The sequence below is a fragment of the Periophthalmus magnuspinnatus genome, chromosome 24 (assembly GCF_009829125.3).
Source record: "Periophthalmus magnuspinnatus isolate fPerMag1 chromosome 24, fPerMag1.2.pri, whole genome shotgun sequence".
Lineage (NCBI taxonomy): Eukaryota > Metazoa > Chordata > Actinopteri > Gobiiformes > Gobiidae > Periophthalmus > Periophthalmus magnuspinnatus.
The window spans coordinates 11,614,916-11,642,334 of NC_047149.1; the positions used below are offsets into that span (position 1 = coordinate 11,614,916).

A 27,419-nucleotide genomic window follows, 5' to 3' on the forward strand; every position below is an offset into this window, starting at 1 on the left:
AGGACAACCTATTATAATATGTACATTATGCATAATCTGGTATTGTCAAAGAACAGACCACAAAAATTACTAAAACTAAATCATATCTGAAGGAGTTGTGCAAGAAACACAAATTATATGGTTGTCAATATGACGTTTTTGTCATTTGTAGACTTAATTACAGTGGGAAGAGTAACCAAAACCTTTGTAGTCAGGAGTAAAAGTACAGTGTCCAAAAACTACACTGAGAAAACTTACCTCTGAAAATCACCACTATTATCCTAATAAGCAATTGTTTATTAAATTTTGACAAGTTTGTCATAAGTGAGAGATGTTTATGACAAACTTGTTGCTTTACAATGTCCTAAATTATGTCACTCATACAACATTTATACTTGTCACACTCACTTATTCCACGTCTTTATACAGTCTATGGGGAAGACATCACCGATAGTGTTCGGCGGCTAGTGTGTTAGCTATATACGTCCACTCATACATATAGTTTATGGTCTTCCCCAAGGACACAATGGCAGTTTCTCACAAAGTAAACTCAAAAGCCTCGCAACAGACGTGAGATAAAACATTTATTTTATGCATTTCTCTGTTAAAGAAATTGGGCTCATCTCTGAAATAAACAGCCACCACATTTCTCCATGTGGCACAAGTCCATTAAAAAAATGTCCCCTAGCTTTTTTTATGACCCACCACAATAAAGAATTAATTTAGCTGTTTCAGAAGACAGCATTACTTTAAAAAGTTCAAAAAAGAAAGTGTGGGCCACATGACTAGGGTTCTCTGAGGAGTGACCTCAGTCCCCATTTGAACAGAGTCCAGACCTTCAGAACCAGAGCATCTCAGTCCGTCTCCATGGCACTATGAGTTTCCTTGGAAACCATCAATCTCATCAGTTTTCCATGAAGCTTCTCGATCTTCTTTACATCCTGAGCCTGGTCCGTTTTATACTGTAAACACTATTTTTTAATTAAAAAGAGAAAAAAAGTCAGTTTGGGATAAGCAGCTCAACCACATTTCAGTGAACAAAGTTAAATTAATAGAATTTGATTACACACTCATTTTATAAAGATATTCACAACAGAGTTCTATGGATTCCATATGATACTTGATGGGACATTGCATTATGAAAAATGTAAAAAATCTTGCACAATTTAAAGCTACTACCTGTAAGTTAGATTTTTTTTTTTAATCAGTAGATGCCAGATGTGAAACCTGTTACTTCCTCCCCTCTCACTTATCACCTGGTCTTTGATCTTCAATTAGGCCAAATCTGGCAGATTATCAGACAGAAGTAACATAAATAGAATCTAGTGGAGAAGTGTGAGAATACAACAGGAGTGCGTCGGTCAGTCTAATTACAGATGGCAGCTTTAAGTGGGATAATACGCAAAAGGAGACAATGGAATACATGGTTTCCACTGAATTTTCAATACTGCAAATTGTATGTTAGCTTTATGTTTTGAATTTGATTGTAAATCCTAGTAAAACTTGGATTGCCAATGAAGTTACAAATGCATTACAAATCCAGCGGTAACAAAATAATCAAACGCAAGATGTAGAAATTACAGCTGTTACCTTTCAAATTTTAAGATAGAATTCCAAGATCATAAACAGCCAAAGGCCCTCTTAAGTGAATTTACACATGTTTAGGAATCCAGTTTACAAAGAAATTCATCATCCCACATGCTCTAAAAAATTTCTTGACTCTTGGCTCTGTCTGTGGGCACTCACCACTGCATTGTCCGTGACTTTAATGCAAAGATTCCCATCGCAGTGTCGATATTTCAGAACCACTCGAACCTGAAGAAAAACACCACAAACAAACCATGGTGAAGTTGTTTGGATATTTCATATTCACATATTCACATATTCGCTCACACGAACAGAACTACCTACTTTTTGTCTCTGTGAACCACTGAAATAATTCTACATGATGATGAGGATCGGATACAACAATTGATTTTTGTTATATGCATTAAAAAAAATAAAAGCTACTGATTTTCAAAGGTTTTTAAAATATTTTAATTGAAAATGCATAGGACAAACATCATCCATCTCCAGTCCTCCTCATCGTGTAGAACTATTCAGCATTCGTTTAGAATCAGTGGTTCACAAAACTAAAAGTTATTAAAGAAAACCCTCAATATTTACAGAAAAAAATATATTTTTGAAAATACTGTACCTGATGCTCTTCATCATGTAGAACTATTCTATATTAGTTTGGAGTCAGTTGGTCACAAAACGAAAAAGATATTGAAGAAAAACCTATATTTTTGCAGTAAAAATATTTAATAAACTAGAAAATGCAAGTGAGAAAAAAAAACAAAAAACAAAAAACAAAACACTTGCTGTACCCGATCCCCTTTATCATGCAGAATTATTCTGCATTAGGTTAGAGCACGTGTCAAACTCAAGGCCCGGGGGCCAAATGCGGCCCTCCACATCATTTTATGTGGCCCTCGACAGGGTAAATTAAAAGGTATGATGGTCTTATAATGTCATTTCATCAAGAAATACGCAGTTACACAGCAATATCTTTACATCTAGGCAAATGCATATGCAATATTTGTAACCTGAAACAGTTAAATAGTTTTTAAAAAGTAGTTAGATTTATTTTACATCTGGCCCTTTGAGGGCAGCCATTTTGCGGATGTGGCCCTCGGTGAAAATGTGTTTGACACCCCTGGGTTAGAGTCAGTGGGTTCCCAAATTTAAAAGCTATTGAACAGTTTATCTAGGTGTATATTATGATTTCTAAACACATTTTTCATTAAAAAATTAAATTAAAAAAAGATCTTATACATCGCTCGTCTTATTTTTAATTGATTTAATAACTGTATTATGTCTGTTTTATTTATTCGTTTATTTATCATTTGCGGAATTTGTCCCAGTACGGCAATTTGTCCACGGTCCCTAAATAACACATAAGCATTTGTCGACACCCCTTGCAAACTGTAGCCGCGTCCCCTGTTTATTGTTTGGCAAGATCACGTATTGCTTTCCGTGTGAGCGAATATGTGAAATATCCAATAGCCAAACAACTTCACCATGATCACAAACTCTTCACTCATTTCGACTCGAGAGCTAGCTTGGAGCTACATGCGGCGAACAACACATTCAACAATGAAATACAAAGAAATTATACCTTCATCGGATCTGTCAGATATAGTTTTTCTGCTGCACGGGCGAACTCTTCCCATGTTTGAAAATGAGGCATTTTGGAGCCGTTCTCTGATGGCCGAGGAGAAGCCGTTCACAGCAGGCTAAAGGACTAGCCTAGCTCCCGAAGAACACATCAGCAGCAACGTGCACTCAACCAATCAGCGTCGAGCTCTTTCTCCTTTTAGAATACTTTGGAGAGGTAAAAAGTGTTAAAAAGTGCGTTTCTGCCACCTCCTGGATTGGAGTGTGAATCGCAAAAGTACTATATAGAGTCCATCCCCTCTAAAATAGGCTACTTTAAAATGATTGAATCAGTATGACTCGCATTTTTCAGGCCACCTGCAGGCCTAGACCTCTTTAGAAAAGGCAAGTCTAAGCAGTGTTTATAATATTATAATCTTTATGTTGTCTATGTTAAACCCACCTTATAAGCAAAAAGTTCGACATTCTAGTTGGGCCAAGGAACAGGACAACCAAAAGAGGGACTGGTGGCCACCCTAGTCCTCCTGTTTTAGATTAGAACTGAAAGAAACTTCTGGGCTCATCAGTTACACTAAATAAATCATTGATCCTTGATTGAACAAACATACTTTACTCATAAACTCTTGAATTTTTAAGTATATCAATATCTGACAGTATTATTTATTATAGCAGCAACTTTGGCTTGTTCGGAGACAGGCCTAACATACTCTTCATTAAAGTAGCCTGTGGGTGATTAAGCAAGCCTTTTTAATAAGTTGTGCACCTCTTGTTCTTCAAGACCCTTGTCAATGGTGTATGCCTACTTAAACATAGTCCTGTTGCTGATATATCTATCCCATCTAGGCCTAGCCATTTGCAAGCTTGAAACAACCCATTCTTCAAATTCTCTCCTGGTCCAAAATGAATGAAACTAGTTTATAAATTATCACAATCCCCCTTTACAAGGTTTGATTATATAACTTCAGACTAACGCAGGAGTTGCTGCTGTTGTCAGGGACAACCTGCGTGCGCGGACCCCACAACTCCGCGTGCGATTCCAATTGTGCGTGCGCGTTCAACAGCTGCGTCAAGTCAAGGCTTTATTTTGTGCAGCATTTGAGTGACTTTGGGAAGAAAGTCCACGGTGCGTAACCAAACCGTAGACGGGGCATCACAAACACACGAGACCCTTAAGAGGAGGATCATCGACACCGGTCTGTGGAGATGGAGGTGTATAATAATTGTAAAAGATTGTGGTGAAGTCGTTGCTGCATCGCCAGCGTTCCCTGAGTACGAACACGGGAGGTCCCTGTCCCTGAATGCAGCACATGTAGCAGCGGAAGGCGGCAGCAGAGCGGCACTGCGAAGCATCACGCTCCCCCTGTGCGTCAGAGGAACCCGAGAAACTGTGGGGGTGTCCTGTCTTCAGACTTTTATTTTCGATGAGCTAAACCCTCATGAACATGTAGGATCCAACAGTGACTGCTTTACTTTTGGGATTTTTTCCTCATTTTTTTCCCCCATTTTTTTTCTCCCCCCCCCTCCAAACTCCCAAACCCACAACGGAGCAACAAACCAACAGTCATCTGGCCGCTTGTGAGCCGAACTACAAACTCGAGTCCGAACGGAGAGAGTGCAGCATTTGTCCTGACGGGTCGCTGCCATGAGGTAAGCGACTCTTTTTGACATGTTAAGCCTTGAACTGTCCTCCAGGAACTGACCACTGATACGGCCTTAGCTGACACGATGCCTCCAGCCAACAGCGCTTACTCCGTGAGCGTCCACAGCGAGCTCTTGCACTTAAATGTGGCCGCAGCGATGGCCACTGTGTCGGTTCTCTCTCTGTCGATGATGTGTTTCATGCATTTCTTTTGCACGGCTGTCACCGCTTTAGAACTGGGCTGACGTTGGCTGTGAGATGGCCAGTATTCAGCATATCCGTGCCATGACTGCACTTCTGCCCCCTCATTGTAGTTTGCATATTGGTTAGAAAGCCAGCGTTTAAAAAGCATAGCAAAAGAGCTCTCGGTAACTTTTTAAATTTTATTTTTCAACAACTAACGGCCAGGCCTTCCCCAGTTCAGAGAATGCCCTTGTAAATTGCATAGATGTGTGCATTAGTAGATCTATGGTTTACTTCTATAAGAATTGAGTTTCCCTGTGCTGTCACGCCTCTCCCTTTTAGAAGCCCCTAATTGATTCCAGCTGTGGGGCAGCTGTGGTTATGTGTCTAAGGCCCAGGGAGTACTGAACTACTGAGGAATAATGTTGAGCATTTTCACTGATGATGAACAATTCCAACAATGGGCCACTTCAAACTTTCAAAAAGTACAGTGTGAGGATATACTGAGAATTCTATTTGGAGCCTAATGTGTTAAAATGTCATAATTTTTATAGTATGCTGATTTTCTAAGCAAACCTGCTGAAGGTCTGAATATTACCAAGGTGAAAAGAAAGCTGGAAGGAGTAGGCTACATGAAGGCAATTCACCTTGTTGACCCCCACATCCTGAAGATATTTGTGCTACACATCTGACTTGGCTCCTCATCATTTTCAGTTGTGGTCTGGAGAGGATGCCAGTGCTATGGACAACAACCTGGCTGCATAGTACTGGTGCTCATCTCACAACTTCAGAGCAGGTTCTCTGACATCAGACAGCATGAGGTGCTGCGAGCACAGCTTAGCCAGTACAGGATGTGAATGAGGCAGTTTGTGCAGTGGTCTCACGCACAGAATCTGGCAAACCAAGCAAGACCAAGGAACTGGAAACCAATGGAGCCCTACTCTTTCCAGCACCAAGAGATGAACACCAGGATGACTGGACGGACAATAATGCTGTGGAGTGCAGTAGAACTGATCTGTGTCCTAGACGGTGGTTTAAACCACAGTAATGTAATGGCCACTTGCTCACACACAACTGTGATGTAACTGATATTGTGAAGGTCTGTATAAAAACACACTCACAATTTTCTGGACATACTGGACCTGACATGTTTCTAATATCATGTCTGCTCTTGCTCAGAAAATGTTAACACCATTCCATGGATTTGAGTTGGGATTTGGTTTGAGTTCTCTTTGACCTTAGATTTCTGTTATTCAATTACACACACAATTAATTTGTGCTATGATTAATATATTTTTTTGTCTTATGGCTGTTAACAATATTGGAACTAATATATTGTCATTCACTGTACTGTATAACTTTCAAAAGGGAAATAAGAATTGGCAAACAAGGTTAGAAACAGTGTTTAGCAGAGTGGTGTGTGTTCATCAGGGTTATTCATAAACATTTAAGATAATATGCTCACCTTATTTTATTGTAGTTACCTCATCAGTTTGAGTTACGTTGTATTCACACGTTTGTGTATTTCTCCATCCCTCTTCCTCTTCAGAACTCAAAATACTTTGTTGGGTCCATTAATGGAATGGATGTGCATTGATTAAATATGCAGGGAACCTTCTAAAGTACATTAAAACAACCTTACCTTACACATTATTAATTAAAAACATTTGAATCCATCAACCAATTGAGGAATCATTTCCTTTGATTTTGGATGCAAAAGTAGTCTTTACCATTAGGCATGCATGCAAGAGTCTGGGAGCAACTTTCTCTCAAATAATGATGATGAATTCTTCACTTTGTTAGTTGTAGGGGCTCCATCTATGGATATGATTTTGCAGCTGACCTGGCCTTATCCTATTTATAGATTATGTCGCTGACATCTGAGCTTGGATTGGGGCCAGCCGCTCCTGGGGCTTTAGTAAACTGATGCCTCTAGCTGTATAGCTTCACACCCGCCCACAGATGACTTGACCTGTGTTGTCTTGATATTCCAGTAAACATTTCCTAAAATCTTCCTATGCACACTGCAAGTGTCAGTGTCGCATTCAGAGAGCAGCTATCTCTCTGATATTATTGTCAGGTGTCCCTAACAAATCCTGAAGACTAAATGCAGAGCATGTTCCCAAGTCCAGTCTGTGTATAACACTCTCAAAATACAACATGAAGCCCTTAGATTTCAAGAATCATGGTATTACAAATAAACTATAAAAAGCACATTACATTTAACATTTAGTGTACACATTTTTTTTTTATTAACAAGTTCATAATTCCATCTTCCACAGTCCCTCCAGTACATCTGAGCAATCATTAATTTTTCCTATTAAAACAGCTGATTAGTTGTAGAGACTGAGCCCTGGTGCAATATCGATGAACCTGGGGATGCTTACATTAAGTGCTCACTAGAAACCTTTCCCACTTGAGGATGAGTGTCTGCTAAAGTATTCACATCCAATGCTATGTTTGGCCTCAGCTCCAACCGGCTAACTGCTAACAGTGACGATACATCCAATGATACTGTTAATCTGCAATGACAAATTGTCTTTGAACAACATGGATATATCTGCTCTATCATTCACTCTGTGCCTCTGTGACCTGTGTACACAACAGCTATTTTGGAGTCCTGTTTTGGAGACCCAATGCCTTCCCGATCCCCCCACTCAGCTGCTCCGCTCCAGAGTGTCCGTGCATGTGTGTCATGGGCTGGGGGAGGGGGGCAGTCACCCCTGTCACTGTCAGTCTGAATTCTGTATCAAGTCAACTTCACAGTTGAGCAGAAAGCATACAGCAAACTGTTGCGTTAGGGGAACACAAGAGCAACAACAAAGGGTCCAGAAAAGGATTACCGTACTGGTGGAGGTGGCAAAAACTCCTGCGCCAAAATGACTCGAGACTCGTAAGTTTTCTGTGACTGGAGGATGAATGCATTAACTCAAAAATGTGTGTGCTTAAAGCTTGACAGTTGTTGATCACTTGGCTTTTGGAAGCATCTGTTTTCTTTCACTGGGGGTGTGAAACAATACTTCACACTCTGCTTACCACAACCCAGGTTTGATTTCTGGACCAGGTTGAGTTTGAAGACCTGTTGGGTGGGCCTCATATGGGAAGCCTGTTTTGGTTTCTTCCATCAATGTAAAAAGGACCCATTTGGATCTAGCTGGAAATATCTTGGAAAGCTTTTCACACATATATAGTTGGAGTACCCCTGAATTAAATTAAAGTTGTGTTATTGTGCTGTCAATATGATCAATTTATAAGCAGAGCCTGAGGCTTCATGCCACTTGTCTCCTTGTGAGAGCTCAGCTAATTAATTGCCAAACGCTGTTATGGTTGATGTTCTGTGACTGCCGAGGCAAATACTATAATATCTCTTGGACACTTTTTTCTTTCAATTAAGAATATTAGCCTATGGGAGCCCACACTGGTGCTAGTAGAACCAGTGCTGTCTGCTAAGTGTCACCGTGGCATGGTTAGTAGGACTAACATCTCAAAGGGTGAACCTGGTGCTTTTCATTTGTCCTTTAGTCCATTTGTTGTCTGGGCTGTAATCTGATCTTCACTGATGAGCCATCTTTCAGTGCACATGACGGTAACGTGATCTGAACATTTGATAGTCTCTAGATTCTAGAGCACAGCTGTGATGGTGTTTCATGGGACACGGTCACCTGGACCAACACAGCATCATGCCGACAGGTCCTTGACCACACGTGCACTGGCCTTGTGACTCAAAATGCTTTATACCACTAAAGTTTTTTTTTCCAAGATAAATATTGTAGTGGAGGCACAATATTTATCCGGCTCACTATAGAGAATCTACCTGGTAGAGACTGCAAGAGTACAAATGAGATTCCTGTCAGAGGTTCAGGCTCCAGAGAGGGGATTTTGAGGATTTGTATCGGCAGCAGGTCTTCATTACAAAAACAGTTGTATGGTTTATGTGTTTGCAAAAGATTGCTGAAAAAATTGTAATTGTATCAGATCACTCTTCTAATATACATAGGCTACATTCTAAGAAACTCAAATATGATATCAAATACAATAAAATAACGCATACATATGCAATAACCAAGCAGTGAATAAAGCAGTAATAAATGATACACTGCTTATTGAGTGTAGTATACAGTAACTAAAGGAATGATACAAGATTAAATAAACATGAAAAGATTATGCAAGCATCACATTACAAAGCTTAATTGTGTGGCAGAGACACAATTAACTACTAAACACAAAAATTACTTACAGAAAATTACATCTACATTTACAAACAAATGTTACACTTACTTGGGGTTCATAAACGGAGGTGAAAGAGGTATTTGAGCCCTTAATTGGAGAGTAATGTCTCTTGTCTGATCCACGAGGCTATGTTCTTAATAGCACAAGTTATGTAAACGTACACAAAACGAAAGTTAACACAAGGAGGTAAAAATCAAAACTTAACACATCCTTAATCCACTGGTTTATACAGTCTATGATAGGCAGCTGCCTAGGACCCTCGACCAGCAGGAGCCCCCAACCAATTGCCCCTTAGGGCCACCAATGGCCAAGGCCTCAGACCCATTTGATATTCTCTCAGATTAAATTGATTTGACAACCAGATACTGTTTAATGTAACACTATCAAAGCATTCCCCCCTTTTACGTTAGAATGGATTAGTCCATGAGTGTGCTCTGAGTGGGAGGGGGTGATTCCAGTTGGATTTTTTGTTGCTCTTTGTGAGGCGTGGAGATGCCTGTGTGGTGAGGTGGGATATCTCTTGACTGCACTTTTCTAGCTTTATTTTCACTTATGACACAGTTACCCATCAAGTCTGTTCACAGAATCACAGGATCAGTTCTGGTCCACGTGACATATTAATTGGGTGTATTCACACATAAATGATTCGCCCCCCAAAATTTAGTTGTTTGTGAATATTAATTGTCTGTACCTACATAATAACCGGACCGGGATGTAGGGAGATGACAAGCTGCTAAACCTTACCCACAGAAAAGTCCCACTGAAAGAATAAGTCCAGACTGAAACGATCACTTAAGCCACTTAATAATATACTTAATTATAATTTATTTCAGGGTCAGCCTGACCCTGATTTGAACATAATAAAGTGCCTGGTTTTGAATTTATTAGGCTATTCGTTTTACCAAAACCATATTCTAACCAATCTCTGTGAGTAGACCTGTTACTTTAAGCTCTAATGCACATAAAGAAGTATTGTACCAGAAAAAAATATATAATTACTTTCAGGGGGGGGATTAAGTTAGAGTTTTTTTTGGTGCATATTACATATATGTCTACTAATTGCGCTGTGGGAGAAGAGCAGGGTGTGAGTCAATAAAATGTCAAAAGCAGAGTGGAAGAGCTGTCGGATGCACACAAATGTGCAATGACTGAGCGCACTCCCAGGTTCCACTACACCCACAGTACAGCCTGTTGCCTGGATACCCTTTGCACCAGCCATACTGAAGTAACCGTAGTGAGGAAGCCATGGGAAAGGCAGCGTTTGCTGAGTCTGGAAGATGTGTATGAGCGGAACACCATGATCTCGCTTTGCTGAGGATGTGGTGGAGGAGGGGTAGGCTTGGATCATGAATACAGATTTACAGTAGAATATGCCGTTCAGCGTCATCCTCCAACAGAGATGTGCGCTGGCCTCCAAAATGGAAATACACCGGTATGTACCTGCTGTTACTTCAGTCCTTCTCATTTAGCTCATCTCTGTTTTTTTTTCTCCAAACACAGAGCAGTCACAGCTGAAGTTTGGCAGGAGCAAGAGACGCATGCCAATACTGTGTTCCTTGGCATTGTCACCGAAAGGATTGGTAGAATAATTGTTTTTTCTCTTCTGGTTCATGGATTGGGACAACAAGAATGTGCTTTTTCCCATATGAATAATTCTAATAGATTGAACTGTTCCACAATTGTGTTTTAAGAGAGTGTGACTTGACATAAACTTAATGGTTTTCAGAGTGGAAAAGGAAAACCCAAAATGGTGAACCCGACCCTTTCGATAAGAACCTTGAGCTCTCTGTATTAGCTCACCCCAAACCCCCATCTCCATTAAAATAAGTCTTAGAGAATGTTGTGATGTCATCTGAAACTAAACGGGGTTACTAAGAGTGTTTTCAGGTGCAAATGTGGTTGTACAGAGCAGAAAGGGCAAGCTGCCTGTGTCCCTGATCAGTGTCTGAAACCTATGACTTTTTTGAATACAAGGGTGTCAGAGCGTGTCTGGGGTGAGGGAAGTCTGGGAGTCCCTGCTTAGACTGCTGCCCCCGTGACCCGTCCCCAGATAAGCAAAAGAAAATGGATGGATGTCAGAGCAGTGTAAAGACACACTCTTTATATATGATTATAAACTTTAAATAAATGAGCCTTTAAAGTAAGGGCAAACATTTTAAAAGCACCCATTGCACCAGTCAGGCACCGCCCTGAGTGCACTAGAATTATCTGACAAGAGGTAGAATAAAAGACGGACGTTAAATTGCCTGAAAGCTAAACACATTGATCTTATTGATTTTCAAATTGCTCCAAAAACATTTGAAGAATTTTAGATTAAAAACATGGACTTAGCTGTGACACTCATGTTGTGTAAGATGCTCGTCCATATCCTTTCAGTTTTATACAGTGAGCAGAAGATACTATCAACGTATGTTTTTATTATTGACACTGTTATAGTCCTGTGGAGTTAACCTCTACTGTCATGTTCAAAAGTTTTTCTCCTTTCCCCACAAGGGACATATCACACTTACTTAATGGGATCTGCAGCTTGCAGTTATGTGTTGCTTAAACAGGCTGGTATAGTGGGTCATGTGACTGCCTCGTTGTTCACTGTGCTTATATATTTGTGTCCAGACCCACTCTGCTCAAAGTGTTCACTGTGCTCTGTCTGCGTGTGTAAACATCAGGCGATCGAGGTGTGGCTCTCATCAAACCAAATCTATAGCACTTTTCATCCTCAGTCAAAGGCTTATGCCCAAGATACAACTAGTGCTTTCCATTCAAGTATTTTTTCAATTAAAATCAGTACTGGAAACTAACAAAGTAAACAATTTCCATATAAAAATGGTATATATAGTTGCCACTGCTCTTTTATTGTGCAGCAGAATAATTAACCAGGAGCATAACGTTCAACAAGTCCATGATTATAGTGAGATTTTGGTGTGATATCACTAGCTTACATCTGTTTGCTTGTATTTGAACAGTGAACAGAGCATTTGCCAGGCGCGGGCTGCTGTCATGGTATATGACGATGCCAACAAGAAGTGGGTCCCTGCAGGAGGCTCCACTGGCTTCAGCAGAGTGCACATCTACCATCACACAGGAAACAACGCCTTTCGGGTGGTAGGACGCAAAATACAGGACCACCAGGTCAGTATCTGGCAACCTAACTACCCACGTTATATATATATATATATATATATATATATATATATATATATATATATATATATATAGATCCAGTTTTACTGCTTTAATACAAGGGTGCCTAAACCTTTTGTATTACAGGATATGTATTAGTAAGCTGAGGGTACCCCCTAATCATGTTGTGGACATAAAAAGTTTGTCTGATTTTTGATTAAATGTACTTTTAATTATAGTACATTTTATGGGGACAGATTGTGACTGAAGCATGAAGAAAGAATGGGTTAGATAAAAAACTGCCTTATTCAGAAGTGGGAAACGTGGTAGAATAATGTCAAATGTCAAAAGTTTGAGTCATGTCTTTTGTCTCTTGTCTTTGGAGCAGGTGGTGATAAACTGTGCCATTCCCAAAGGCCTGAAATATAACCAGGCCACACAGACGTTCCACCAGTGGCGTGACGCCCGACAGGTTTATGGCCTCAACTTTGGAAGCAAAGAAGACGCCAATGTATTTGCCAGTGCCATGATGCATGCACTGGAAGTGCTCAACTCTCAGGACACAGGTGAGAGTAGTGTATAAATCATAGTCTTGAGAGGTCCCGCTTGGTCAATATTGTATGGCACATAATATATATATTGTTAAAGTGATCGCTTTTTATGTGTTATTACAACTTTTGGTGGGATAGTACCCACGGTCAGTTGCATGTGAAGAAAAGTGAAAAATACAGGAAGTAGCATTGAGTTCTCAAAAAGAATCTCCATGTCATCAGTACACACAATTCACTCTAAAATGCAAAAGGAGCACATTTTGCTCACAATTTAAACTTTTATTTTATAAAATCAAAGCTGTCATGTTTAATTTTTTTATTTTGCTATAATGTAAATTGGACAAGCTTTAGCCCCACCAGCACACGGTATCCAGATCATGCCAGTTAAAGTAATTAAAGGCCTATATTTGATTATAAAGGAGGCAGATACTTCCCAAAATGTCTGTGAGAGCAGGGAACAGACAGAAGTGAACAGGAGCAGGGAGCTGTGAGGCACAGGTAGGAGAAGAGAGGCAACTCTGGCTCGATTATAAGAGTCATAGGAGGAGAAGAAATCTGTTTTGTTAGTTGACCAAATTGTTTTAAAAGAAAACAATCATGTTATTTAGCTAAATATTGTTTCATATCAATTGGCTCAGTTTTGTTTTGAATAAATACAGTTAAACTAAACTTTAAACTAAACATTAAACTAAAACTTGCTACTGTAGTATCTTATCATGACGAGTGTGAATGAACAATGCACTGTAAATGTCTTTGAGTATCTAAAAATGCTATATAAATTGAATGCATTACTATTATTATAAGTCAGGACTTTTAGGTGTTTTGAATCTATAATGAGATATTATAAAATAGTGAGCGGTGACCACACTAGATCCACCTGTAGAGCTAACGGCTCACAAAGACAGTACAATGCACTTTGAGTAAAGTGATCATTTGTGCTCCGTCACCTGGCACAGCTGCTGCACCAGGGCGGGTCTAACAGTTGTGCTGGATTTGTCTCATGATAAATGCACAGGAAACATGGCTGAAGCTCAGCTCCTTACTTTTTTCTTATTTTGTTTTTATTCTATTTATAGTTTTGATATTTATTGTAACTTACTGTCAAAATGATTAACAAAAAACACTACACTGTGATTCCAAATCGATTTCCATTCAGGTACACCTCCTATCCCTCATACTGAGTCACAGTGGTATTTTCTACATCTCACTTCCTGCATGTAGCGGATGGTGTATTTTGGGGCTGGAGACAGAAAGTCGAGAAGGACAGGGCAGCTACACCTCTCCATCACTGCTGTGGCTGACAGGCTGACGACCTAGAGCCAGGGCTTGTCAGAGCCTCCCCACAGTCATAGGAAAGATGATGACACGAGCTTCAAATATGTGCTTAGAATAGTCTCAGATCTGCCTGGAAACATTGGGTGCTAATGCTGGGTTTCAGATGACATCACAACATTCTATAGCTCTGTACAGTTTATTTAAAGACCCCATATGCTTTATTGTGACTTTTTATTATGTACACATTTGGGAACCTTTGCATGAAATTGCATATTGTTTAACATTAAGGCAGCAGACACAGGTTTCATGAGGACTTTCTAACTTTTAATACCATGATCAGTGATAATTTTAAGACTAAAACCTGAGTGTCTGAGGACAGAGCCAATGATACTCCAAAAAGAGTAGAATCGCGCAGAAATCACAATTCAGTCTGTACTTGTAATTGGGTAGGATACACCGGACAGTTTTTGCTTGGTTTATATGTGCTCATTGGGCTGCTATTGTATTTTTATATCTGAATGAGCCTCATTATTCTGCCTGACATTCAACTTGTCTCAAGATCTGTTCAACAAGATATAGTCTATATTTAATACACATGTAACATTTAATTTGTGTATGTGCTGCTATGTTGTTTTAAACCCTGAATACGCAAGGCTTCATCATTTATTTCAGTATAGAGCAACTGAGAGCAATTTTTATTTGAAATTACACTTCCTGTTGACAAACTTACTGTAGCATGTGTCCAATTTTATTTAAGTTGTGTCTCCCCTTATAGGCTCCACACTGCACAGACAGGGACCCTCGGTTCAAAATGGCCCCACAACAGAGGAGCTGGACCTCCACAGAAGGTAATGCACTTCAGTCATTTGTGAGTTCTACGTATGTATCATCAGGGTCTTATGCAATTTTATGACTGTTCTGTTAGTTTTAGTGGCTTTTATAATGACATAGGCACGTCAGTGATGCCATGAATGTAACAAGTCAGTCCAGGCAAAGTACTTCATTTATGGTGTGTGGTACAGTGACATAAAATGATCAGATTATGGCTGTGTATATGTGTTGCTGCTAGTGATACAGGGCCAAAGTCTAACTCAACAGAGTGTCAGACTTGGAGTGTTACAAGGAATATGCATTATATATTTAGGTGGAGAACATGGTCGACTTGGGCTAGTGGTCATTTTCCCTCTTGTTTTCTCTGGCTGGCTACTCTTAATTACCAAACATATGACCATCACTGGAACTGAGTGGAGGGGCTAAAAGTAAATTCTCTTGCCATGGTTAAGAGAAAATGAGATCAGTTTATAACCAGTGTTTTACTTACTTACTTACTTACTTGCATTAAATGTGATTTCAAATGTTATTTTTTAACAAATATGACTTATATCTGACCTCAGAGATGTATGAGACAAGTTAGTCACTAAGCCCTGCAATATTGGATGTCATTCTGGACTAATATGGCAAATGATATGAAATTCTGTATGGTGTGGAGCAAATGCAAATCTTTAGTCTAGTCTATTCAGTGGAATCAACAAAGAAAATGGATTTGAAGGTGATCTGTCAGGAAGTGCTGTAAAATGCTGATATAAGCAGTGTTTCACAGACACTCTTCCCTAGGTTCCAATGTGGTTTAAGTGTGCAAAAATGGTGCCTCCTAGCCTCAATTCCTAAAATCCTAAACCATTAGCTATGCATGCTGCTGGCTCAGTTCTGACCTGCCTGGGGTTTTTTGAACCGAAACACTCTCTTGGTTGTTGCCAAAAGCAGGACTAACATACAGTATATGTATGTGGCGGTACAGCCTGTGTCACCGCCTACGCTTGCCTAGCAACAGTTTCCTTGGCAACATTTGTCAAGACCCAAGTGCGACACCAGCTGAACAGCAGATCAGGAGGTGTTTTACTGTGGGACAAATCCAAATGGAAATCCTGTTTAGTGCTGGCTCTGTTATTTAAAAAAAAAACATAATCTCATGTTGACCTGGAGAAAAAGGAATGAGAAATGTAACCTGAGAATGACCAACGCTCATCAGAGCATGTTATGACCTCAACTAAGAAAAGTTTTATTCATGCTTGATGCTGAATGGTACATTAACCCTATACCCTGTACCTCTTTTTACCATCTGTAATCCATATTCGGCATGCTTTGTGAAGTTAGCAGCAAAAAAAGAGGGAACAGGCCATAAAAGGAACTAGCAAGAGCCAGATTTAGTGTGAACATGACAAGGACAAAAAAGGAAAGGTGTTCAAATGCAACATTTGGCCTAAATGAGGCTTACCTCACTGTATAAGAATGTTCTTTTGGGAATGTTAGCGGAGACAAACCACTTCCATCCACACACCTCAGCCACGAATCTTGCTATTTTTAGCCAATGTAGACACTTTACATTCCTTGGGCAGCCGATCACGAAATTCCTGAAGTGTCTATGATATTTACGTGTAGGGGGAGGTTCACATTGTTAATGGACAATTGTTCGTATTATATGGCATGTGTTATTTTGGTTGTCATTTTTGCTTAGTAAGTATGAGTAAGTATATTACTAAGTATGAGCCATCTAATAGTCTATTAGAAATGCAGGTTGACTGTGCCCTGCTGAATGAGCAAAGAGCTAAGGCAGCGTGGGAACTAGGACAGAGGAGGGATTTCCTCTCCATCAGTGTGATCTGTCTGTCTGTGACTATTGGCTGGACCCTCCAGCCCAGAGCATAGTGTTTCTCTGTTCCAAATCTTGGCCTGCATCACTGCTAACTCTGCAGACTCAATGACAGTGTTCTCTCTCTGTGCCACTTCCTATACTCTCTCAGTTAAGCACCACCAAAAGTATGTAGAATGGATTCAAAACAGAAATGTCCAGTGGATCCTTTTGGTGGACGTGTGATTCTTTGAAATATGAGTTGGGCTGTGTGAGTGAAAGCAGGGAGCTTGGAAACATGAGTGAAGATGTGGGTGCTGCTGCTGATCTGCTGCTTTATGTTGTAGGTAATAAATAGAAACACTGTTAGCCTTCTGCACATTTGTTTCCTTCAGTTTACTTGACATCTCCCTTACTGTCCTCTAGTGACATCTAGTGGCTAATTTGGACTTTTTTTTTTTTTGTCAAGCATTTTCATTGAATATTTCTGCCAAAATAATGTTCCTACAATGTGATGCATGATGATATACTGTATTTTTTATTTATACAAAATAATATTAACTATATATCAACTTGCATTGTTCTTCCAGGCAACTTCAAGAGCTACAGAGACAGAAGGAGTTGGAACAGGAACGTGAACGGCAAGAAAGGGAGCGCCAGGAACGGGAGCGCCAGGAACGGGAGCGCCAGGAACGGGAGCGCCAGGAACGGGAGCGCCAGGAACGGGAGCGCCAGGAACGGGAGCGCCAGGAACGGGAGCGCCAGGAACGGGAGCGCCAGGAACGGGAACGCCAAGAACGGGAAAGGCAGGACTTGGAACGCCAGGAACGAGAACGTCAAGAACAGGAACATGTGGAGCAGAGAGAAGTGCAGGAGCAAAGGGATACACTGGAGCAGAGGGAGGTCGAAGTGATGGAGCAAGAGGGTGAGCAGTTGGAGAGAGAGCAGCTCGACTGGGACAGAGGCAGACGCCCATCCAACACAGGTGAGCACAGTCTACCCTCATGCAACCATGTGAAGCATGGCACATCTGTACTGGCTTATCGGTCTCACACAAACCTTATTGAAACTAATTGCAATCCACTGTCTCTAACCTCTGCTAACTAATTCCTCACTGCAACAAAAACGCATCTATACTTTGAAGGAGATATTTGTATGGATCGGTATGTAGATCAAGTGAAGATTTGGCTTTGCAAACTGGAGTTTACACAATAATCAGGAGAGGGTGTTGTACAGGAGCATATTTTCCATGTTCGGACTGGGTCAGTGGGGAAAAGCCCAGCTATTAGTGTATGCATGCAACACATGCTCAGGCGAGTGCAACGCAGAGACTAAATATAGCCCATGAACTTGTGAATGTGTGTTTGCACTGGCCTGCTCTAACGCTGAAGAGAGCTGCTTCTCTCAGACACGGAATCTCAACTTCACCAGTGTTTTATTTTTTCTGTTGTTTATGTACAGTTTGTAGAGTCAATCACATCAGTGAGTGACATCAAGTAACCTTAATAATAATTGTTTGTTTTTGATGTACTTTTCTCCTAAACTGTGATTGTCAAACTGGAAAAGACAGTCTGAGGCTGAATATCAATTAGCAACTGAGGTGTCCAAAGGTTATCACAACGGCATGTCTGGGATGGGAGCATTTATTTTAACTGTGATTGTATTACTTTTAATTTAAATGTTGCACATAACTAATAGTGATATGTTTGAAATTGAGATAATTAGTCTATCTCCTTGGTACTTTTAGGTAAATGTGCATGAGAAATCATGACATAAACACAAACACAAAAGCATATTATTGCAAATGAGTGGCAAAGAAGCACTCCATAAGATAGCCCCCGTATAAGTGTTTATTACAGCGTTAGGGTGCATATGTGTTTTTAACAGGGCGCTCATGAAAAAAAAAAGAGTCTGTGTGGTCTGGACCTCAGTCAGAGTACTCTCATTGGACTCTCCTTGTATAAACCAAAATAATGAAACGGAAATGAAATGGGGTGCAAAGACAATACCCCTCTATTATTTAACCAGCCTATAATCAGGGTACAAGCTATTTAAAATAAGGTTGCAATGCAGCCTTTTGCATCCCTGTAGACCCGGGCCTGGTCTATTAGGGAAGGCTATTGCAGAACCTCACAATATAATACGTATCGGGATACTGGTACAAGTATATCCCTAAATGGGTATTAAAATACACACAACACAATTGTGAATTGCTGTTTCAATAGTCTGAGTACTGCGTGATTGGTGTGTGTGATTAGAAGTAAGAGAACAGGGGGATGTTTCTCCTTTGTAATTTTGGGCCTATTTGGAGATGAGTAAATTGTGAATTATGTTCCTGCTGCTTGTATCAGCCAGTGTGTTGCCAATTGTGCTGCTCTAGATGCTGTATAACTAACATATCCACTAACTTCAACTAAACACACACACAATCTGTAACAGACCTTGGTCGAGCTGTGCTGGTTCTTCCTGCTTCATCTGCACCCTTCTCTTCTTTTTCCCTCCTTCACACCCATCTCTCCTCTATCATAACCTGCTGTTTTATCCTCTTGTGTGCACTGTGCCTGCTTTCTTTGTTTCCTCTCTTCCTTGTTCCTCACTTCCTTCCCTATCTGTTCTTGTTTTGTCCACCCTTGCCATATGTAGCCCTTGAAAGCACTCCATACACTCCCACTCCTCAGGAATTCAGCCAGATGTCTATACCATCCTCTCCCTCTGCATCAGCGTACCCTAGCGCAGGTGCACCTTCTCTAGTCACTCCTCCCACACCCCCGCTCAGACACTCTGCTTCTCGGTTTGCCACGTCTCTTGGATCGGCCTTCCATCCGGTCCTGCCTCACTATGCCACTGTCCCCAGGCGTCAACAGGGGGACATACCTCCAGTACCCACACCTACAGCCCCACCACCAAAGTCCTCTGTGTGGTCTTCCTGTAGCTTCACCCCTTTGCCCCCCTCACCCCCCATCATGATTAGCAGCCCGCCTGGGAAAGCAACAGGTCCTAGGCCACTCATCCCAATCGCTTCCCCGTCTCCTCTCACCCATAGGCCTCCTTCACCCTCCCCAAATGGTGCGCCTACATACCCTGCGCCCTCTCCAGTTACCGTGCTTCACAGCCACACTCCCATGGGTCCTAGTTGCCCAACACCACCACCACCCACCCCACCACCCATTCATCCCTTGCCGTTCCCCTCGTCCTTTTCGTCTGCCCCCTCCTCACCGCAGGCTCCTGGTTTGCCCTCTGCCTCCACAGCGCCCTCTGCTGCAGCTGCGGAGTACTTGTCCTCAGGCTTGACAGGAGACACCGGCCCTGACGCCCTGCCTCGAGGGCCCTGCTCAAAGCCCCAGGGTAAGAGCTCCAAATACTTCACTGACTCCTTGAATCCACACATGTACAATGCCCTCCATATGTGTTGGCACCCTTGCCAAATACAGTATAAAGAAGATTGATGAAAAGCCTGGATAGTGTTAAATTCACATAGAAAAATAGGGTTACATTAGTTTTATACTACTGTACAAGTGATTTCACCCTTTTTATTGGTCTTGGGAATGAGAAAATATTTCACTCAGGACAGTGGAACACCAGGGCAATAATGGTGTTTGTGGAAACCAGATGTGTTATGGAGCAGCATAGAAAAAGGATCATTCATTTGTCTTGTCCTGGTGCACACTAGGATGGTTTCAGTGACCCAAAAATCTTCATGAATCTTTGAATCCTTGATATTAGTTGGGTCTCAAGGTTAAAATGTCAAAACCTACAGCACAAAATTGCTGAATACTTAATCAAGGTGTGCCATAATTACTGGACAGCACTGTACTCTATTCAGCACTTTGGCCTTAACACAATTGAAATACAGCAGTCTGAAATCTGAATTCAAAACTTAGGAGTTAGGGGTTAAGGTTAACCAGTGTCAGGGTTTGATGTTGACTGAGGTCTATGGCCATCTGCTGCACACTGCAAGGGGCATTTTGGGGCCTAGAGCATAAGTATAATAGAGATGGGGCATTTCAAGTTTTGATTGCATCATCTATGAGCTTATGGTATGATTTGATTGTATTAGCTAGTCTGCTGTTCCTTAAGAGACATGTGGCGCAACTGTGCTGAGCCATCATGGATTCACTAACATGAACGCTGCATGCCCTTCTCTCTGCTTACTGCGGCTGGCTATACACCAGATACAGTAAGAACTGAGCATGAAACATTGTATTGGGCAACATCTAATAATGACCAATGGCAAATGAAGTTAAATATTGTGATTGTGAAATATTATGAACCAGTCTCCAGTATATTAAAAGTGAGCAAAGTTCTTTAAATCCATAGTAGGTAACGTTTGTGCCAAAAAAAAATGACCATCCACTATGGATGTTTATATTTCACCAAAAAAGCCTGCATCTCCACAAACCTGACTCTAATTTGGCCTGGAGGAGGACCACCTCCTGCTTCTCCTGCTTGTTTCCATGGAAATGTTGTTCCTTTGGCTATAATATTCTACATTATGGCAAAAAAACTCTATCTCTATGGATAATAGTTTTAACTTTCTATTTCTGTGTAATCATGCAGTTGATTTTCCACTTCTAGAAAGTTGCATCATACATCACTTCCAAATAAAAAAAAAGATTGACATTCAGACAATAACTAGGAAAAGTGTAATCAGCTAAAAATCTGCAAAACTGATTTAATTTTTCCTACACTTAATTTATTGAATTAAGTCTCTTGTAGGGTTGTGCGATTTTGGGAAAGAAATACAAATTTCTGACCTTTTGATTGTGCTATACAATACAAATAATGACTACAGACTTCATCACAAAGTGACTTTAATTTGAACATCAGAGAATGCTTCTCTCTGGGTTGTCTGTAGAGTCTCTAAGTTAAATAGCATTGAACATAATTGTTAACCTTTGTCACCCTTTGTTTCCCTCTTCTTCAGACTCCACCCCAGGCCTTAGTGCACCCACTCCCCCACCACCTCCACCCTTGCCACCCGGCTCCACTGTGACTAGCCCCATGACTCCCACAGTTCCACCAGGACAACCTCCCCCACCACCACCTCCGCCGCTGCCCCCCACCCTAACTCCTGGGGGGACTTCACTTACACCAGGCCCCCATCCTCCACCAGGAGCACCACCTCCCCCCCCCGCCCCTCCTCTACCTGCTGGGCTCTTCAGTCCAGCAGAGGAACGCCCTCTTTCAGGACTCGCTGCTGCCCTTGCTGGAGCCAAGCTGCGCAAAGTGCCACGGGTAAATGCATAATATAGAATAGACTACAGCAGACTTGGGCATTATGTGGTCAATGGGCATCCGGCACTTGGCCTGTTTTAATACGACCCCTCATAAGTTTTTGATAATAATTAGTATAATATAGTAATAGATGAAAGTAGCCCATATTTTACAGACGTTTCCTGAGCATTTGTTACACCAATGGCTGTGCTGATCCGGCCTCTGCTCCACATTTTAATTGTAATCATATTCTTTGTATGCTCGATTCTTTGACCAGAGTGATGATCCATCTTCAGCTTTGGTAGCCACCTTGGCAGGTGCCAAAACTGAGACAAGGGGCAATGGGCACTTACCTGGAGGAGGTGGTCTGATGGAAGAGATGAGCGCTTTGCTAGCAAGACGGTACTTATTGTATTTCAATTCAAAGTAAGAATTTGAAGAAGTTTAATGGAATGCTTTTTTTGCAGGAGAAGAATTGCAGAAAAGGGCTCATCACCTGAACCTGACCAGAGATCAGTAAGCTTTCAGACACAGTGGGGCCCCGTATAAGTGTTAGTTTCTTCTCGGGGCTTCTCTCCTCTTAGCCTCTCGTTATTTCATTGTTCTTTGTTTGACATCTCATTGTCAGTAATACACTTTATGTATAAATTATTGCTAGTGCTCCAGAGGTGATCACCTCTGGCCAGGAGTGGCCATCGTTGCACTGTAATTTGAGTTTTTGCAAACAATATTTTACAGTTACAATGCAAGTACCTTCAAGATCAAATATATAAACTGTAATAGCTATATAATAATTAATTATTCTAAAGTCCAAAATCTTTGCACTTCGAAAGTCCCTGTGTCATGTGTTCTTTTATTTGTCTGACCAACAGGATGAGGGCGACTCAAACACAACACCGAAAGTGTCTGCCTGTAGCACCCCAGGTGAGCCCTGAAGATCCAGAATAATCCCAAATGTGATGCATTTCGGCGTGTTTTCACAAGCGTTGGTGCAATACATGGAGTGGCCTCAGTATGCACTAGTTTAGATCTGTTTACTTCACTGTGGGTTTGATCCTTGTTTACATGCACTGCTCATCATTCACGAAACACTACACCATGGGCCCATGTGAGAGGCAATCAGATCACCACCAAACTTATTTACATGACAACAAGCTGACTCTATACTTGGAAGAGTACGCTGTGAAACTGGGTTGCCACTTTGAGAGCAGCTGTTTAGAGTGGAATATGGATGTTGTTCCTAATCACATCCTTCCTTATGGATAGTACACATAGTTGTTAAACAAATCCTGTTTTATTTGTGTCCAGATATGCCCAGGAAGCCATGGGAAAGAGCAAACACCATGAATGGTAGCAAATCTCCAGTAATTGGAAGGTAAGAAATCCTTTGTTAGTTGTACATTCTTATTCCAGATGCATTTTCCCAGGCACTGACATGCTTATGTTTCAAAGTATGTATCAAAGTATGTATTAAACTGGGAAGTCCTCTGTCACCATTGACACACACACACTTCTATCAGCTGTGCTCAGTGTCCGCCCAACAAGACTCGTCTTGAAACTGCATTATCACTGTCAAGCCAGAGCAAATGATAAGACCCGCTGTCAGCACTTTAGACACACAACATGAAATGATGATTGTATAAGCCCGCTCTGAAGTATTTAAATAAGTTTTAGATTTGGAGAAATTTCAACATTACCCCCTCCATTAGATTTATATTTGTCAGAAGAAAAGAAAAGCTTGTTGCTAGCATGCATGGAGAGTATGTACATCCAATATGCTTTTGGTCAAGTCCTGTTACAATGTTGACCACTTGGTGGCAGTGTTCAACAATGAAGCTCATGGGATACACTGCCTGGCCAAAAAAAAAAAAAAAGTCGCTGCCAGTAAGCTGCCATAAGCTTCTGCAATGTCGCAAGATTTATTTCCATCCAGTGTTGCATAAATTTTTCACCAAGATCTTGCATTGATGATGGTAGAGTCTGACAGCTGTGCAAAGTCTTCTCTTCTCTTCTCTAAGGTCTGGACTCTGGTTCAGGGAGCATGAGACATCATTTTCACACATTAGCCACCACACTCTTTCACAATTTGAGCCCAATGAATCCTGGCATTGTCATCTTGGAATATGCCCGTGCCATCAGGGAAGAAAAAATGCATTGACGGAATAACCTGGTCATTCAGTATATTCAGGTGTCAGCTGACCTCATTCTTTGAGCACAGACTGTTGCTGAACCTAGACCTGACCAACTGGAGGAGGCTAGTACCTATTTACTTATTTAAATCCAGGTGGCGACTTTTTTTTGGCCAGGCAGTGTAACTACTTCTAGTATTTGAACCATATGGTGTATTACTAAGCTGAAAGGGTAGTGATGATGATTTATCATTTATTTTCAATAAGCAATGTATCAAATGCATTGTGGCAACGGTAAATAACATCAAGTGCATTTACTTTCCCCTCAGAGTAGTTTTCAGATGATGTACATTTACGCTACTTGCATAATATATTTCAATATATTTGTGTTTCTTGCACTGATCCCTGAGATTTTTTATTTATTTATGTGGTCTGTTTTTTCATAAAAGACATTTTGTGCATTATATAATGTTTTGTCCTCCCAATTTTATTCATTTCAAATTATAAATAAGATTACATCCAGAGCATTACTCTTACAATTACTACACAGTATTATTTCTGTTCCTTTTAGTTTTAATGTGGGCCAATTAAAATTTTGCTTTTGCAGTTTTATGTTTTAACTCTAGTTTATCTTGGTTACTTGGTTCGTGGTTTAATCTTTTTTCTTAAAATGCATTGATTATGATATTTATGCTGACAGGATAAACCATACAAGATGTTGTTTTGCTCCGGTACTGCTTCTCTCTCATATCTCAGATGTGCCTTTGTTGTCACAGACCCAAGTCCACACCCACTGCTTCCCTAAGTGCCAACGGCGTTCCGACAGAGACAGTAGACTATGACCGACTGAAACAGGTAACCTCCTTCAAGGTTTACTGCATTTGTTTTGCATATTATTAAAGATAGTAATTTTTATGTAAGACCACTTCTGAATATCCTCTTCAATATCAGCAAAGTAATGCTTGTTTATCTGAATCATTGCATTGGGCTTTTGATGATAACTTAATATGTTAAGTCAATGGTCCTGAGCTGGAGGGACTCTCTAGCCTTGATAAGCTTTTCTTTGGAAAGTTGCTATTAAACTTAAATATTTATTTTAGTTGTGCCATTTGTGTTGTAGGATATCCTGGATGAGATGAGAAAGGAGCTCTCAAAGCTTAAAGAAGAGCTGATTGATGGTATTAAGTATCTCCAACTTGTGTAGTTGTTGAGATAACTAAAGTACAGTACCTTAAGTACAGTATCAGTTAAAGAATTGGTAGTAATGTCTTGCCTTTCTTTCTTTTCAGCAATCAGGGAAGAACTTGGCAGATCCAGCACAGCATAAAGATCCATACACACGCCACTGTTCCTGTTGCAGCAGAGGAGGCAGAGACAGGAGACGGGCAGGGGGAACCAACAAGCCCTGCTGTAAACCTTTTCCATCATGACTGTAAAGTGGCATTGTGTGTGGCCACTGTAAAGCTTGTCTTCCTTCAATACTATTTAACCTGACTATGTTCATTCATGAGACAACTTATCAGCAAACCAAGTGTAGATCTATGGCCATAACAAGTAGCTCAATAATGTTTTTTTTATTGCAGAGGAATTCCATAACAAGTGGACACAATAAGTTGAGCACTCCACCAAACCTTCCTGTACTGTTGAATAGCATTTTTGTTCCCCTCTCCTGGTCATATTTCATTGTCAAGACTCAGCCACGAAGTTTTCTGATCAGCAATAAGTGTAGCATTTTGTTAAGAGGGTGAGGCCTCCATACATTGGACATACTGCTGCATGATTCTCTATCAGTCCAAGGATACAGAAGTAATAGAGTCAATATTTCAAAAGGTGCCCTGGCATGAAGGAGAATTGTGCCATTGACTTTTTTTTTTTCCTTTTACTCAGTGTTCTTCTGTTTTTCTTTTATACCCAGTCTGGGAACAGTCTCAACCAAATTTTTGAGAGGCATAGATTGTCTGGGGCTCAGAAATGTGGTAGCTTTTGGTTTCACACATCCTTTTGGGCAACTTACTATGTAGCCACCATGTTAGAAAGGTATTAACATGTCACAAGTTATGAAGCTTCTATCACTCTAGGCTACGAAATTGGTCTGTTCATTATAGATGATCAGCCTTTCCATTTTTATTTGTCATTTTATACCATTTATATTAGGCCAAAGAAGTTGGTGACTCACGTAAATGCCTAAAAGGACTCCTAAGAAAGCCAATTGAAAACTCAATAATCAGTTCATAGGGCTTTCCTCCAGTCCCAAAAGTGTCAGGTCTCAAGCAGAAAAGTTATTGTTTACCTATAGCTTCAAATAAATACTTAAGCTACAGTTCATCTTTATGTGCCTCACCACTTGATCGTTACAAAGACAATCAATCTGAACAGGTATTTCAGTGTTGGTGACAATAGAAGGATCACTTTGAAATTAGAACAGATCAAAAAGGATAGAAGGCTCAAATCGGTACTGCAGTTCATCAGAGATCAAGAAAATCTAACATTGCATTTTATGTTTTGGCAGTCATAGTAATATATTGAACTGTTTTTTTCTGATTTTGGTCTAATTTCAGGTAGAAGGACTAAATTAGATTGTCCTGAAAAGTAAGTGTAGGTCTATTTAACCAGCAACATCTGTTGCTGTTTCACTAGAACTGCTGCTTCAACCTTTGATTTTTTTTTTTTCTCCAAAGGTTGATAAAGTGAAGGTCAGTATGGCCACATTCTGGGAAGTTTGAGAAAATTATGAAGATGGTGCCTTGATCTGAAGTCATGTTTAATAATATGAAAAACGTGATACTACATAGTTCTGGGACACATGTTTTTTTTTTTTTTTAATCCCTCATTTCTGTTCTCTGTTAAATATGAAATGTTTCATTCTTTGGTGTGGAGGGCACTTCTTCCAAATACATCCAATCTACACTGATTTAATGTTGCTTTTTTGTCTAGTTTTAATTGTCCTCTGCAGAAATGAAGGATGTTTCCATGTTGCCTTTCTCTGAACGGTGCAGTCAGGCCCACGTAGTGTTTCCAAGCTCATTTCTTTGACCACACTGTTCTCATGTGAATTAGTTTTTTTTCTTACATGCTAACCTATTTTGTTTCAGCAAGTTTATTAAAGTTACTATACAAATTTGTATCTTGCATATTATGTTTTTCAACTTTTTCATTTGATCAATATAAGGTCCCTACTGTGTTTGTGAGTGAGATTAGGAATTAATAAATACATTGCATATATAAATAAATACATTTCACTATGGAGCAATGACATTGTTCTGAGGGCTGCATTTGCCCCTAGGGAAACATCTGCTGCATTAAAAAAACAG

The 27,419-nt window shown here is 40.5% G+C and overlaps 2 protein-coding genes across 7 annotated transcripts; one reads left to right on the forward strand and one right to left on the reverse strand.

Moving 5' to 3' along the window:
- Positions 1-550: 550 nt before the first annotated feature.
- Positions 551-3,321, reverse strand: srp9 (signal recognition particle 9). The gene is made up of 3 exons (XM_033990936.2): positions 3,140-3,321; positions 1,726-1,794; positions 551-950 (listed from the first exon to the last, which is right to left on the reverse strand). The coding sequence occupies exons 1-3, from the start codon at positions 3,209-3,211 to the stop codon at positions 834-836; spliced, it is 258 nt and encodes an 85-aa protein (XP_033846827.1). The 5' UTR covers positions 3,212-3,321; the 3' UTR covers positions 551-833.
- Positions 3,322-4,180: 859 nt separating this feature from the next.
- enah (ENAH actin regulator) lies at positions 4,181-27,232 on the forward strand. 6 transcript variants are annotated; one of them, XM_033990408.2, is made up of 14 exons: positions 4,181-4,785; positions 12,154-12,319; positions 12,699-12,876; positions 14,912-14,984; positions 17,356-17,750; positions 20,015-20,110; positions 21,690-22,000; positions 22,257-22,381; positions 22,447-22,495; positions 22,852-22,903; positions 23,288-23,354; positions 24,885-24,963; positions 25,229-25,286; positions 25,398-27,232. In XM_033990408.2, exons 1-14 carry the CDS (start codon positions 4,781-4,783, stop codon positions 25,433-25,435), a joined length of 1,692 nt encoding a protein of 563 aa, XP_033846299.1. In that variant the 5' UTR covers positions 4,181-4,780; the 3' UTR covers positions 25,436-27,232. The 6 variants fall into 6 exon arrangements, with proteins under 6 accessions (XP_033846299.1, XP_055088370.1, XP_055088368.1 ...); XM_055232393.1 differs by having other exon boundaries at positions 4,677-4,785; positions 19,409-20,110; XM_055232392.1 differs by lacking the exon at positions 4,181-4,785 and adding an exon at positions 7,703-7,853 and having other exon boundaries at positions 19,409-20,110.
- The last annotated feature ends 187 nt before the right edge of the window (positions 27,233-27,419 follow it).